The 16,592-nt window shown below is 43.7% G+C and overlaps 2 protein-coding genes across 4 annotated transcripts in view; both read right to left on the reverse strand.

Moving 5' to 3' along the window:
• The window catches only part of znf704 (zinc finger protein 704), a 58,968-nt gene extending 46,932 nt beyond the window's left edge, over positions 1 to 12,036 (reverse strand). Inside the window, exons 1-2 of one of the 2 annotated variants that reach the window (XM_047604792.1) lie at positions 10,406 to 12,036; positions 5,275 to 5,459 (exon numbers count right to left, since the gene is read on the reverse strand). In XM_047604792.1, coding sequence (XP_047460748.1) covers positions 5,275 to 5,459; positions 10,406 to 10,666 — 446 coding nt within the window. In that variant the 5' untranslated portion in view covers positions 10,667 to 12,036. Of the gene's footprint in view, positions 1 to 5,274; positions 5,463 to 10,405 lie in introns of both variants that reach the window. The other variant, XM_047604791.1, reaches the window with a different exon arrangement.
• A 283-nt stretch (positions 12,037 to 12,319) lies between these two features.
• Positions 12,320 to 16,592, reverse strand: part of pag1 (phosphoprotein membrane anchor with glycosphingolipid microdomains 1) — a 46,336-nt gene continuing 42,063 nt past the window's right edge. For both annotated transcript variants that reach the window (XM_047604842.1, XM_047604841.1), the window contains 2 exons: positions 15,525 to 15,584; positions 12,320 to 15,211 (listed from right to left, as the gene is read on the reverse strand). In XM_047604842.1, the coding sequence (XP_047460798.1) occupies positions 14,849 to 15,211; positions 15,525 to 15,584 (423 nt within the window). In that variant the 3' untranslated portion in view covers positions 12,320 to 14,848. The remainder of the gene's footprint in view (positions 15,212 to 15,524; positions 15,585 to 16,592) is intronic.

Here is a 16,592-nt window from a genome sequence, read left to right on the forward strand (position 1 = left end):
TAGTAGAGTAAGACAGTGAATGAGAGGGAAGGAGAGCTCATGAGAGCCGTCTTTTCAGATGGTAATCTCATGGTTCCTGGTCTCCACTGGCATCCAAACCAGGAAAACGGTTTTCTTTGGCAAACGCTGAGCATCTCTCTCACTCTTTTCCCCGCTCTCTCTGTCACTCGCTCCCTGGAGAACCCGCACTGTTTTCGTGCGCGCGGCCCGTCCTCCCCTCCTTTCTCCTATTTCGAAACTCAGACGCCCTCCTTCACCGCAAACACAAACACATTGTGCAAATGGGGTAGGAGCTGTTAACAGCGCTCCGAAAAGGTACGAAATTCCCATAAAGGCAAACAAAAGGCAGAAGGAAAACGTGCGGATTACGTGGCCTGACACTTTATCAAAAGACAAACGATAATTTGACAGTCCCTTTGGGCCTCTTTTTGTCTTTGGCCACCTTCCATGTGTGACTTGGCTGATGCACCGCGCTCCCAAACAGCGGAGCACATGGTTGGCTCAGCACACTGAACCGGGTGATCTGCAAACACACACATCAACAGTTAAACCGACAATAACAAACAGTTTTGTTTTTGGCATGGAAGTTAGTTTTGAAGCTGGTCCCACCCAGCCACGCCAGATTCCTTGTTTCAATTTGCAGCTACATGGAATGGTTATCAGTTTATATTTAGACTTAGTCACTGTGCTGAGCTTTAAAAAAAAATATATATATATATATATAAAGAAAAAAACATCACGGAGGGCCAGCAAGAGGGCCAGTCTTTTACACAACCGAGAGTAACCTCAGTTCGTGCTGGGAAGAGAGGGCTGACTGTTAGCAGTCGGGGAAAAGAAGAGGATTTGAACCCTCAGATCTGGTGTTTTGGGGGGTTTGCAATAATAAGCAAAGCACTCTCTTGATTTCCCCTTCAACTGAGGTTGTACTTCACTTCCCCTGCTAGCAATTAGTCTCCAGAACGCTATTTGTCAAAAGCCAAGCCATTCGTTTCCACTGGTCTGCCCCCGCCAGCTCTTGTTACAATTGACTGTTTCCTGCATAGAGAAAACATAAGCCCTGGGAGGAAGGAGCGAGGAGAGCAGCTGGCTAGGACCACAATGTTTAGAGATGTCTGCGCGTTCGCTAAAGACACAATTATACAATAAACACGGCGTACACAAATCAGAACCTGCCACGGTGAGCAATCCCCCCCCCCGTATCGCAAGACGCAGCACATTTGAGAAAGGGTCCATAAAAGAAAGTATTTCTTTGGGCATTTGGGAGTTGGACCGATGCAGAAAATAGGTCAATCATGGAATGACACCTATTGATTCCTGGCGCAAGATCTGAAGAAATGTGCTGTAAACAAATACGATGTGGGAAGCTACTCAATGAAGTAATGAGAGCTGGACCAGCTGACAGAAACATGAAATGTAGCTACATATACCCCCCTCCCCACCAAACATCTATACGGCGCCCTGTCATTTTTCCTCTATTTTCCCAATGATTGCAGACGAGGCATTCGGGTACTCCAGTCCCTCTCAAGTGAGGTAAGAAACCTATTGTATTCTAGGTTGCAAGGGATCTGGAGAGCCATCAAACACCCAGACATTTCTTGGTAAATCACCAGCAGAGAGGGAACTTTTCAGAGTGCAATTAACAACCTCAAGGTCAGACTTCTCTAGAGAGCTCGCTCTGAGGGAAAAAAAAAAATCCTCAGGCGTTCTCTCTCCTCTCTCTTTCTGTTATCTTCACAGCTACACATGCTCTCTCCACCTCCTTTACCCTCCACTGTACACACTGACATTTCCCCTCACTTATTTTTTTTCCCCATTTTATTTTTTTTTCTTGAACTCCCTCATCCCCATCCCTCCATCCTCCCCCCCAACATCTCTCTCCCTCCTTGTCTCCATTACAGATAGATGTTACTTTGTGTTACTCCAGTGCCGCGGCAGAGCTGAAAATCGGTCGCAGGTGCGCCGAGGATGAGAGTCATGGATCTTAATCTTGAGGCAATAATGGTGCTGTGCACTGAGGAGGTCACTATAGGGAGATCTAACGCGAGAGCTCAGGCCCGCTCCCGAGGAGCGGTAACGATGAACTTTCCACGTTTTTTGATTGTGCAAGCACACTTAACAAATTGAGCTGAAAACTGATTGTAAGTCTGGTTTTGTAGCGGGTCTGATTAAACACTTGACACGCACAATACATCATTGGACTTTTTGTACCTTTGAAGTGCCATACACATAATGTATGTCTATGCTATTGGGCGTTCATTAAAACGTAGAAAAAAAACTTTAAAAGGGGATGAACACATGCCCAAACTTTTACATTCCCTTTTCTAAAGCGGGATTAAGGAGCAAACATTTTCTCCTTACTCTCCCCATGTTTTCTGTCTCTTCTTACATGGTAACTGTCAAAAAAAGGATAACAAGGTTTTATATTGTAACGCTTTTGGGGCTGCAACAGCTCGTCCACATCATTCATGATGTAAATAAGTTGATTTGGGTGAAATACATCATCGTTTTATAATGTTTACATTCGACCCCAGTTACAGCGGCTCCCAGGAACACCGGAAATAACCACAAAAACCCAAACCGGATGGTTGGAAGCGTGTGACTTCTTTAAATAGAGGCTCAGGAAGCAAGCTTTTAAAAAAGAAACGGCCCACCACTGTAGCGCAGAACTGACACAGAGACGATGCTCCAGCTTTCCAACCTCAAACCAACAGGACAGCACCGCCAGTATTTGGACTTTAACAGTGACTTTTGTCTACTTCACGGTCGGTGGTCAGTGCCTGGGAGTCTTCGTTGTGTCCTTATTTGTTGTTTTTCCAGACAAGAACTCAACATCTCAACTCTCTAGAGGACACGCTAATGGCTAGCATGGCAATGCTGCTTTCCAGTGCATTTAGTTACAGGATATAGCATTTAAAACTAAATGACGTAGCTTTCCATTTAATTCAAGCTCTAAATCGGTGTGAGAAACCTTCAGCAGATAAATAACAGCTACATTTAATGATGCAATTAAGCTGAATATCACTCAACGCCATCTTTGCTAATTGCTGTCAAAATATTGTAACACCTTTTGTAATTAGGTCAAAACTGAATGAATCTTAACTTTTGAACAACATTATTAGTTAAAGGTTAAAGTTGGAAAAGTTTTTTTTTTTAGTTCATAGATATGATGTGAAATATGTTATTATCAGAAATTGTTAGAAAGTTAAATGTAATATCTGAGTTTCTGTTTGTAGTATAGAGGTTGACCATAGGATTAATCGACTACTATAATAATAATAATAGATTATTCAACAAAAAAAACAATAAATTAATCAGTTAATTGAAAAAAAAATAAGTGATTCAAATATCAGTCATTTGTAGCAGCTCTAAATGTTTCGAACTTATATGCTGCTAGAACAACACAGGATGTCATTGATTGTGCAGAAGACGTCCTCCCAACACACAGCCTTCATACACTGAAACCTTTTTGTCCTTTTTGTCTTTCCTTACCATGCAGAAGAGGGAGGATGAAAATCTGCAGAGCACACTGTTGAATCACAACATTAAATGTCCGAAGGTACTTCTGAGCTGGTTTGTCACATTTTGGACGTTATGGTTAAATTTTATCAGCTAAACCAACCACAACCAAATCAAACGTTTTGTTGTTGTTTCTGCTCATGTCGAGACTATTGCTCCCAGCTCTCACATTTCTGCACAGACTAAATAAAAACAGAGCATACTCTGGTGTACTCTTGTTGTAATTTTAGCCAGAGCGTGAGCCCAAAATAATAAATGAAAAGATGAGAAACGTTTTGAAGGTCGTGCTTTCCCCCGACCATTATATCAGGATTACTGCATGCGAGTTAAATTTTGATTTATATGTCATTCCCGACGGCTGTCCTGTTGTTAGATGGTCTCATTAAGAGGATAAACAGGAAGTTGGCTTATAAAGTGTCCCTAAGCTGACACAACAAGCTGCACTTCTGCAAGAGCAGCGTGATAATCAATAAGCCATCCCACTATAAGCATATAAATATCAATATTATTGCAATCCCTATGCATCGAAGTAATTATGGGGGGGACAGGTGTAAAACTTATGTCTAATCCATGTGATAGATTCAATTTAAAACAAGACTTTCCCTCTTAATGAGCAACAAGACGAAACTAAATCAATGACTCCTCTGCAAATAACTATTAAATTTACAGCAATGGCTCGGGATGCAGTGATGAAGCGGCTCAAATGGGAGAGTTTTACTGTAGTTTTGTCATTGATTGCACTCCTCCAGCAGCACGAAGATAAGTAATGGGGAGAGATGTTCGATAACAGTGCAGCGCTTTACAAGGTATTAGTGTTTCGCATCTAATTGTGGAATAGTGGCGCTTCTTTATTAGATGGCACTTCATTGCCACGCACTGCTGCCTATTAATGTTTAACCGCCCTATTGTGGACTGGCTTCCATGGAGGATTACGCTGAACATCTCAAAATAATATTTGTGTCCGTGCGTGTAGAAATAAGGTAAAGAGAAAATCTGAATGAGTGAAGGAACAACTGCTGCATAATTGTTTCCAGTTGTACAGGGTTTTAGTATCAGAGTAGAAGTAGAAGTAGAAGTATCAGATGCATTATGGAGCACCCTTTCAATGAAACATGAAAGCTGAAATATCTGTTCTCCCATACAGAATTTTAAACTTATTTATCAAGTTTTAGTTCATGTTGCCAAAAAGGCTGCAGCACCCAGGAGGTCTGCAGAGTCGAAGTTTTAGAGGATAATTTACGAGTTTCACTTTATTAGCTGAATCCTGTGGCCTTGAGTCCGTGTTGCACAACTTTAACAATTTGGGATACCACAACAGGGGGCATGTCATTTAAATAACCAGAACTGCTTCTGCTGCAAGTTAAGGCAACAGCAAGGGATTCTTCAAAAAAAACAAAAAAAACAACTAGTTTTACATAGAAGCCTTAATATGTAGGATTGGGACTCAATCAGTGCCAACAGAGAGACAGCGCTGATGTGGAGTATAACATATGATAGCATATGATAAAATATATATGTGTTGCAGTAACAGTGGACTCCTGTCACATTACATTGTAATCAAGGCGCTGCCAAAATGGCTCCAAGGATCAGATGAAAAATGGGATGTCAGCCCACATAAACTCTGTCCTATTTGTGAGATGACATATCTATGCCATAAACCTTCAGTGAACTTTACTTGTATGAACTCGGGCCAAACTCTCTCTAGGATGAGATCAGAGAACTGGTACACTTTCACACACACACACTCATAACTCTTACCTTGCATGAGGGACATCGATGCTGGAGGAGACCACTTTGCGTTTCTGCTCGAGCAGAGACACAGATCGGGTGTCGGGGTCCCGGCTAACGCGCTTTCCATCCGCCAACCGCTGCTCCTCCACTGCTTCTGGGCTCAGGCAGCCACCGTCCATCTTCTGGATGTCTGGAGCTCCGTTACTCGAGCTCTGCTGTAGAGGGATGCAAAGAGGAATGTGTCAACGGTTTTAATTAGGATGTAGAAATAAGCAAATGATGAAAAGATTATGGAAAAAAAACTTGTTGTGCAACTGTGCTACACATAAAGATTCATTCTGCAAAATTAAAATATCGCAAAATCATCACATTGTTGCAGGTTAACAGCTTCAAAATCACAACACCGAATAAAAAGGCACACTCTGAGCTCTGGATCTGGATCTGGCTGTTCAAAGAGGCTGAATTTTTACAAATGTTTTGATTTCAAATGAAGGAGCACATTCTCCAAGATGGCTTAAGAAAATGTTCCAGATACTTGGGCCTAAAACAGGCAGGACAGACTCAAAAATGCACAGTGGTCAGCTAAACAACAAAGTCATTTCCAAGTTCCTGGAGATATTTTTGGACGTATGAGGTTCCTCCACAAAACCTCGGCTTCCTCCTCTCTTCTGAGCAGAAATGCAAAGTCATTAGCGATATAAGGTGTGCCTTCATGGTGGCTTTTAGGCAGCTGGTCAACATTTAAATAGTTAACTTTATTTTTTAGGAAGCATCCATAGTGTTAATCGTGCGTTTATCGCGCCGAGCTGTCGCACATGGATGTAAATATTGCACAGTTTCAAAATAGCTCGGTGTTGTATGAGGAAGGAAATGCATTCGCTGGACTTTAAAGATATGTGCAACACACTCTAAGAAAGGCTCAGGCACACAAGTTCAAGCTGTAAGAAAACAGTACAGAGATAAACAAACATATAAACAACTGTTTTGTCACCATTCCCATAAAAAAAAGGTCAACATTAATCTCACTTTTGACATTATGTTTATTTAACTAAAAGAAAAAATGGAATACAGTTAAAAGGTAAAGCTGTGGTGGTAGCTAGTGTTTAACGTGAACTGCTCTGGCAAATTAACAAACTTCTACGCAGACATACACCATGTAGCAATAACGCACAGTCGCACACCTACTGACAAAAACAATCACAAAGGAAGAGCATTTGCCCAGTCACGTGACTCTTAAAACGCCCACCTGTAGCAACACTAGAGGGGAAAAAAAAAAAAAAAAAAAACATGATCTATTCCCTTACACAACAGTAACGAATGCCACGCTTCTGCACATGAATACCTGCATGCACCTACGCACACACCAACACACATCTCTGTAGGTAACCGAAGCCGTCAGACTGTTAGAAACACGCAGCGAGAGAGCCAATACACAAGCAGGGTGACACACACACAGCTGCCCACGCCAAACCGAGCGTTGCGGAGTATGACACTCAGGCCAGCGTGCGTGTACGCTAGTTATCTCAAAGTGCTCCGACGCAATTAGTCCCTGGAAGTCACTAAATTTTAATGTGATTAAAAAACATCAGAAACAGGGTAGAGGCTGGTCGAATGCTCAGTGGTGCGCACAACACGCCAGGAAACGAGTTTGAGTAAAAACAAGATGGATTACAGCGGCTGGAGGAAGATAAAGTGATGTGTGTATGATGAGAGGAGGCTACTCCTCAGATAAAACCACCAGCAATTCATTCCTTTCACCAGGTATGTGAAATATAGCTGTTTTTTTTTTTTTTTTATAGAAGAAGGAAATTGTGAATTAAGCCATATCGGTGGAGAAATGCAATATTCGTGTGTCTGCATGGAAAATAAATACCGAGTGTCCCTCCTCTCTTGATCTCCTACTCTCTCCCACTCACAAACTCATAACGAAATGGCTTCGCGCAGCAGTTTATCAAGCGTAAAGATTCATGAACCCTGAAAGGTCAAAGGTCGGAATAAAGAATGTCCCAGCTGGGTCTGCTAACTTTTCTTTGTTGCTGGGAAGCATTACTAAAGTAACACAACTGCATGAATACACAACTACGATCAAACCATTTCCTTAAAGTTGTATCGGTACTTCACTTTTTTCTTGTACAACACCCCTCTTTATCTTCAGATCTAAATCTCCCTATTACATATACATTACCAAACATGTGAAGTTGATTTAGCTCTGAGACAGAGAGCTTTATTACTAAATAATAATAAACTTGAACTGAGATGAAAGTGTCTACTAATCAATGACCCCACACTGCACTTAACACTGAGTTTTCTAATATGTCATTAATACTACGCAGAGCTGTGACCGGTTGTGGCCCTCTGCTGCCACTTGGTAGCAGCGGCAATAAATATGTGGAACAACTGGAAATGTCATGTTATGTCATTCCACTAGCTGTACCCCATGAAAACGAGGAAAAGCTTTTTTGCACTGGAGTAAATCTGAGTCTATATATAGGCTTTCCACACTGGTCTGGAGTCAGTCCTCCTCTGGTTCAAGCGTGCAGCGTCATCAGATCACCGGCGCGCTGTTAGCTTGTAGGAGAAGAACTGGTCTCAAGTGCATCTCTACATCCTCCATATTGATCTCATAATCAGACAGAGACTTACTCAGACGGATGTCGACTCAGAACTGTAAATTTGAGACTATTTCTTGATTTATAGTGAAACTAAAATAAAACAGGAATAAAGACGAGCTACAGTTTGACTTGATTCAATGTGTTGCCTCCACTGCCTGAAAGCAGAATAATTATATTTGAATATTACTGAGCTAATTCAGACTCTTGGGTCAAGACACATTTCTGATTATTACTGGTACAAATTTACCTTGTGGAAGTAACTTGATTATTAATAACTTTTTGAAATAACAATATCTGCGAAAAAGACACGACTTTCCAAACATATCTGAGCCCTGATGCTGTTCGATGTAATAGATGAAGTTATCCTGTGGGAGGATGTGACAAAACTAATTTTATTAATGGGGGCCAAATACTTTTAAAAAAACACTAAAAAGCGCCATTTTAAGAAAGTTTGATTTAATACGTGTTAACTCGTGAAAATAACGGGCATAATGCATTATATTAAACAAACTCACACCTTTTACCCATAAAGATCACTCCTGATACGCTTCTACAGGCGGCTTCATGCTGATGTTACTCAGCCAAACAATAAGCAGAGCCGGAGCTGCCCAGCCTGGGATCACCGCTTCAGAACAAAGAGTCACTCAGCTGCTGTCAACAAGCCTGCCTCATTGACTCCCACGTTGCGTACGATCAACACAAACAACAACAACAGGGACACTTAAGGCGCCGGCACAACAACAACAACAACAACAACAAGTAACGCCTCCTTATTAGCGGCCAGAAAATCACTGTAGCTCACACGACGCGCACTTGCACGAACCGACGAGTCAACAAGTGGCGTCCTGTAACCGCCCTCCCGTTAGGACAGGGGGGCATTCGTTTGCCATACCGGGCGCGTTTCCAAGCATCCAGATTCTTCGGAGCACGCCACCCGTTGCCAACCTGGGGGTGCCCACTGTGTCGGCCATACAGCTGCTGCAGCGTGCTCTCACAAGCAACCCCCACTTCAAATTTTAAAGTAGTCGGATCTCACTCATTAAACATACAAATACACACCCAGGGAAAAAAAAAAATCACATCCACGCTTTATTACACACTCGTGCACACAAAAAGAAACACGGATGCACATGTGAATCACACACACACACACACACACACACAGAGCAGACCCCTCCTCCTCATTTTATGGCTTGTTTTCGACCTCAGCGGGAATTGAGTCGTGCTGAAAGAGACTTGACCATTGTGCTGACAGAACTACACTCTTGAGCCTCAGCTGCACTACTCCAGCCTGCGCTCACTAACTGCATTGTGCGAAAGCTTTTGTGAGTGCGGCACCGCACATGGCAATGTGCAAATGCAAAACAAAACAGCTCAAGTTTTTGTTACATTAGCCATCGATCAAAGATCTGTTGGTTCTCACGGGGCAGTAGTTTTGTTTTTTTTTGGGAGGGGGGGTAAATCTTTGCATGTGTGTGTGTGTTGTGTGATGTTTACAAGCAGTTCAAACAGAGGAGTGTGATTTGAGTCCAACTGGAGCGGTCCACAAAATACTGGACCCACATTTTTTTGCGTTTGGTAAGTAACATAATCAATTGCACTGAAAAACATCACACACACACACACACGTGAATACAAGCATGCATCTTCCAGCCAAACCAGAGCATAAAAAAGCCATTATTCCGACATGCATTCCTGAATCGCTCCCTCACTGTGGAATAAAAAAAAAAAAAAAAAAAAAAAGATGGGACACAACACTCCACACACTTTCCTATGCCAGTTAACAGTGTTTTCATCCGGCGCTCTCTATTTAAGGTCATGTGACAAGCAACGCGATTTGCCCTTTGCCTATTAGGACACTACACATTTGGACAACTTACCATTTCCCCTCTAATGCCTCAAGAAACCCACATGATCTGTGTTTCAAAACAATGATAGCCTTGTGGAAAGTGACTTCACGCGGAGCCGCTACAGTAGTCAACTGGGTGACAAGCTGCATCGCGTATGAATGAACACACACATTAATAAAAATTTAAAATAACAACATTTTTTTTTGAGTGCAAAATGTGCATTTGAGGGCAGGATGTGCGAAATAACCTGCAACAAATGTTATACGTGGGTCATAAGCCGGTGCACTGAGACCACCTCTATACATCGGTGCGAAACGCTGCAGTCAGAGCGTGTTTGTTTGCCTCGTCCTACCCACCCACTAGTCCACATAAACATTGCGCAGGCCCTATCAAGCCCTTTGTCCCACATATCCTTGATGTCCCCAAATGTCATGACAGCCCGTTATTTGATGCAACGTGCAACCGAATCGTCATTGTGTCTTATTATCGGGCGGTGCAGGTTTTTTTTTTTGTCCCCGCTGATTAAATTGCTCGTTAGCGGCACCGTTAAAATCCGCTCCGTGCAGGAAGCGGTTAAACGTGGCAAAACAAAAACAGCGAAAAAACAGCCGGGGCCCTTCACTCTCTCCCTCTCTCTCTCTCCTTTACACACACACACACACACACAGACACACACACACAGAGAGACACACACACCTTCAGGCTGGACTTGAGCGGTCCTTTGGCTGCAGTGTGGTTGAAGCCAGCGGCTATCTCCTCCTCGGAGAACTCCTTGAGGCTGCCGTCCTGCATGAGCACCGTGTAAACGCTGCGTCGGGCTCCCGCGGCCGACACGTCTCTGTTTTCCTGCTTGACAGCCTGGACCACTCCTGTCACCGGGGCACCGTCCCCCGTCGGACTCGGCGCATAAACGCGGCTGCCGAGGATGGACCGCTTCACCAGACGCCTCGTATGCATGTCTCTTTTTTTTTATAATAAGAAAACAAAAATAAAAAAAAGCAAAACAAAAAACAACAAAAGTGTCTCGCTTTATCTGGAGCAGGCGAGCCGGCGGAATTAAACCATTAAGCGTCGAATTATAACCGGTAAACAACGTCGAGAAAAACACAAAACCGCAGCGGGTAGACTACGCGCTCCAACAGCCCTGACAAAATGTTAGAAAGCGGCAACATACTCGGAGGACGACAACTCCGGACCGCGTCCTGAATGCACCGCACTAAAAAAGCACCGAAAAACTGGAGGGGGGAACTTTGAATTAGCACCGGGCGACGGGCTTCACCGCCGAAAACGATTCATTCGCCGCTAAACAACGTCCACATCCAACCGGCTACCGAGCTTCCTCCGGTCGACCTGTTTGTTTTCCCCACTGCTCCCTGAGAGGGGAGCGGACGCCGGGAAAACACGGACTAATCTCCCCGGTCAGGAACCGACGTGACATTTGTACACGATTAAACAAAATGGCGGCCTGTTTACGGAGAAACCTCGCGGACGTTGAGCAAATGAGGCAAACGCGTCGAGTTGTTTCACTCCGAGGGACTGTCTGCGCGTCAATGTTAGCAGCAGAGGCCGGACGCGGTTCAAAATACGACCGCCGTGTGACTCCGGATCCGGTTCCTGCGAGGTCCAGTCCGCCGCAGCCTCCGACCGAGCAGAGCCTCTACCGGCGGAATGCTGCCTGTAAACATGTGCGGTCCGGCGGCTAAGGCGGGCTCTGATTGGACGGAGCAGCACACGCCTCCACAAGCCCCCCACCGCCCCCCCCTTTCTCCTCCGACTGGAGGTAATGCAACTCGGGAGGATGCTCCATTCAAAACAATGACGCAAGGATGGATAGGAAACGCGGAGGGAGGGAGAGTGGCAGGAGGAAAGAAAGAGGGAGGAAAAAGTGTGGAGGGGGGGAATTAGGCTACGGAGAGGAAAACTTCGACCAGATAGACACACGCTTCGTGCTGTAACCTAGTTGTAGAGACACGTAGCCTACTTTAAAAGGCACCTTGGGACTTCTAAATTACTCTCTTGATATAACTGGGAGTGGACTACTTTGCTTTTTGTCAATGTAAACACAACAGGTTATTTCATTTTGTGCACGATTTCACTGTTTTTTCATTTTGACATGATGCGTCCTCCCATGCAACCAATTAACAACCAGATCATCTAATGAAATGCGTTTATCTTGTGCACGTTCAGTATATGAAATCAGATCATGTGCCCACATTTATAATTGTAAGTCCAATAAACACTATGATATCTGCATTAACAAGATGGTGTTGGTAACAATGACCAATCAGTCATGTTATTCCTTATTTTATGATCTCAGCTGCACATGTCTCTTAACGGCGCTAAAATTGGAAAGCGTGATCACTCCTCATGTCACAAGTTGCTGCCCTCTAACTAATACAAAGATATCCGATAAACGTGTCTCCTCTGATTAAAAAGTTCCCTGACAAATCAGATTTACCGGGAGTCCAATTCATTGCTGGTAATTATAGAGAAAATATCCCAAAGTGTGTGATAGCGGTAACAAATGACCTAATTAGTGTCAAGTGTAATGTTTTTATAAATCCACACGCAGCGTTCAATCCTCCTACAAGACAAACGCCCCAGACAATAAAAAGACACACAATTTATTATATATATATAGATATATATATATTTTTTTTTAATAGAACAATTCATGTCATAAAATATTTACATGCAGAGAATGGAAACCCGACAGAGTGGAGTGACAGATGTGGCCATAACTGCCAAAACAGGCTTTGCCCTTTGATCAAACGCGGGTGTCACCATAGAGTAGTCTGCTGGTTGTAAGGGGGGGTGGGGGGGCAAATGGTCTCATTAAGGGAGGAGTGGAGCTCGGGGGACAGAGGCAGCTCCACCACGCACCCCCCATTTCCCTGAAGGGGAATATGTGTGTTTATATGACCGACACAGACAGATAGAGGGAATAAGTGATTTTTGGTAAGTATCTATTAACTGAGTCTGCGCGTGTGTGTGTTGTCCTGATTAGATTTGGCACTAAAACATCCCCCTTTGGCAGATCATTTCCTTAGAGGTCATTTATAGCGTTCTGTGAATGCCATTATATCCATCTGATATGCAGCCAATGTGGGGACAACGTGCTCGAACGGTGTTTGTTTGCAAGGGGGGGATTGTAAATAACACTGATAATTACCTCTCTGTCGAAATGAGCAGAATTTTTTGGAGGGCGTTCATCAAATACTAAGAGTGGGTTGCATTTAAAATACTCTTTCATTTAAATATCGCCTCGTTCGCCGTTCTGAAACGAGCTCCGGCACGTCTAACCAAACACAAAGTCATATTGGAGAAACTAATATTTTGATGTGGGTGGAAACAGATGACACTCATCTTGTTTTTCTGCAAAGGTGGTAGATACCGTAGCAATTAGAAAGATATTTACAGCAAAAGAAACACAGGCCCCGTTCATTTGAAAATAACAGCATGGAGACATTATTCCTTTTTTTCTTTTCTTTTTAAAATTAAAGTGCCACACTTTGCATGTACCAAATAAACTGTACCATATGTCTGACACCTGGTTACTACTTGTCAGAACTGAAACTCTTGAGATAAACCAATAATAAAAAAATAATAATTAAAAAAAAACAAAAAAACATTGGACAACAGGGATTCTGGTTTCCTCAAAACAAGTCATAGACATACATCAGTGCTCTTATGTAACAAACTTATTTTTAAAATTATACCACTCTGGACATTGTACATTGTATAGTAAAAGCGTACATAAAATTTCCAGCACGTTGGTTAAAATAGTGCTCTAACTATATACAAGCCTCGGTTGGCATGTCGTCAGTACAAGCTACAAACAGACAGATATGTTCTTCTCCTCTAAAAAGCATTACGTGTTCAAATTGTGCATAAGTGTAACTGTATTGGGACGAGACTTCAGATAATAAACGCAGTACCGTAACCTTGTGCTTTAATGCCAACTGAAGACTGTATCTTGTACCAAAGAGACAAAAACCAAAGAAAATACAACGAGTTCGCTGTTGCGTCATTTCATCACATTTTGAACTGATTTCGACCTGTGTGCAAAACGACTCTGAACAAGTTTTTTCTTTTTTTTTTTTTTAAACAACAAACTCTTTAAATAGTTGGGGCAAAGCGTACCTAGCTCTCGCTGTAATTCTGGCGACTCACTTTTCATTCACCGTTCTCTGTAAAAATGCTACAAACGTCTATAAAATCCTATTTACTTTTTCTCTGACAGACGTACTCGTTAAAATTTCACAATTACACAACACCTTCAAATAAATATGATTTCACAAAAAAAAAAAAAAAAAAAAAAAAAAAATCATGGACGTGGACTGGAAATGCTTGTATGAATCCGCAGGGGTTGTGTGTCCCGTCGCCCCTTGTTTTCCATTTTTGGTTCTGCGGATGACCAGTATCATCCTATAACATATTAAGCCTACATGTTTGCAGCTGTGTCATGGTGTAATCTATCAAACACTACACTTTTTTTTTTCTTTTTACATAATTGGCCACGGATCAGATTGGCATTCTTGTTTTCATGCCAAGAACCCATTAGCAGGAACTTGCAGCGGAGAATGAGCAGCGGAGGTGCTGCCAGCTTGACGAGACCCTAGAAATGCACCAAGTGACGCCTCAATAAAACATGACACCGAGTCACCTGGGAGGACGGCTAGAAGCTGCAGAGGGGGCATATAAATAATGTTACCTTCACATAAGTAAGTGCATGAAGTTCATGAATATATGGCACTGGATTCTTGATGTCGATAGTCAGCTACCGCTTCAAATGCTGCGCGCGCGTGTTGTGATTTATTCGACATTTGTTTCACAATCAAGTGTTGTTGTTAAGGCTTATCAGTACCGATGACATTCACCCTGGTTGATCAATTTAAAGGTGCATGATAAACCGTACCCGACCTGTAAAGAGGACAGTCATGCGTTAATGACGGATGCCGCGGTGAGCCGTTTTTCTGTTTTCCCCCCCGAGAGTCATGCACCGAACGCGTGCCACATGACGGGTTTAAAGCACTACAGTGACGTCTGTAAGATGCATCCGAGAGGAAGGTTCTAATAAATCGGCACGGATGAAGGTGATCTGAGGAGGAGGAGGAGGAGGAGGAGGAGGGGGGAGGCTCAAAGGCGGGACATTTCTCGGCCCAGACCCAGCTCTCCGACGCTCTCGTAGTCTGGCTCCGGCTTGGCCCTGTTTGACCCCTCGGCTCCCCGCCCGCCCCTGTAGTCACCATCTGAGCTGTTAGTCTTTGGGATGCGGATGGTTTCGTAGCCGGGGTCCGTGCTGTCCACGTTGGGGTCTTCTCCCGGCTTGGGCTCGTGGGGCTGGGCGTAGATGTCGTTCACGGTGGCGTAGAGGTCGCTGGAGGAGGAGTTCGGGACCAGGCCCTTGATCTCGGCGATGCTGCTGTAGTCGTGCTCCCTGTCTTCCTCGGCGACGTCTCCATCACAGTTTGTTTTGTTAACTGTGGAGTACAGAGGAGGCTGAAAGATGGAGGAAAGACGAGTTAATTATTCACTCAAAATCGCTTTCATTTCGGTTGACACAGCTAAACGTATTGGGAAGACCAAACAGGAAGGCTCGCAGGAGCAGGAGCAGTTAAGACGCGTGCACGGATCCCTGCCAGGTTTTTCCCTCGTAGCGCGCTGTCTTGATGTCGTGCGACTACTTTACCAGTTTCCGCCGTGTTTTTTTTTTTTCGGGGGCTCGGGGCGTTGGCATTCACATTGCAAAGTGCTGCTGTCTCAGGACTGAAAACAGCAGCGTGGGGAGCGAGGGAGTTCAATGCACACTTACCTCATTGTCTGACGGAACGTGGTTGTCGAGCCGCGGCGCAGAAGACAGAGGGGAGTGTAACTGTAGAAGAAAAGAACAAAAAGAAAAAAGCCAGGTTCAGATATGGCAGCCGGCGTTTAAGAAGAAAAGAGTCTGAGGGTTTTAACACAGAGAATCAGAGGTTTAAAACACCGCTGCAAAGTGAGAACGTCTTCACCTTAAGGTGCCTGTTAAGAACAGCAGATGGGTCGTCTCGCATTTTTATAGTTAGAAGCCAAAGAAAGCCAGTAATAGAGCCGTCTGAGGGAATGCATTTAAGATACGGTTGGATTTCCCATCGACAAGTTTTCAAAACCACGTACACCACTCAAAATTCTCTCTGAATGCGAAAGAACACTGATCAATAGTGGATTTCTAAACTACTCCCAGCAGAGGGAGGGGAAACACTCCGGGTTAGCTGCTCCGGCGGTGATGCACATAAAGCTAATGTTCTATATAAGCACCCATTCACTAAAAAAATTATTGAGCGAAAGTCAATAGGCAGCGGCAGAGTGCGCGATGCCTTTGTGCACAGCCTCTTGGCCTTGTGATCGATGAGGGAGCCATTAATCAACAAAATGCTTCTGACAGCAACACAAAACACCTCAGGAGTCTAACAAGAGTCTCAACACTCCGGCAAACATTGATTAAATAGTTTACATCACATGGAAAGAAAAAAAAATAAAGTTGTTTTTTTTGAGAATACAGTCCTTGTTTGAAGGTTAATGCTGATGCAAAAAGACGAAGCTGTTCACTGCTGGGGCACGTCACTCGTTGCCAGTTAAGGGAGAATCTCCACCGAAGCTGCGCTTCCACTCGCTGAACAAAAAGCTCTGCACGGAGACCATCCATCAAGCTGTCCCACCCGGCTGCGTGTCGCAGTATCTCCGTGTGCACCTATGTGTTTCTCTGGCATTTTCTCAAAGCACGTGAATCAATGCGATTACTGTATGGATAACGCATGTTTGGAGACATGATTACTTTTATGGATCCGACGCGCACTCCGCAACGCAGCAGATGCTTCTTTCATTTCACCTTAATTGGCCAACA

The sequence above is a fragment of the Mugil cephalus genome, chromosome 14 (assembly GCF_022458985.1).
Source record: "Mugil cephalus isolate CIBA_MC_2020 chromosome 14, CIBA_Mcephalus_1.1, whole genome shotgun sequence".
NCBI lineage: Eukaryota > Metazoa > Chordata > Actinopteri > Mugiliformes > Mugilidae > Mugil > Mugil cephalus.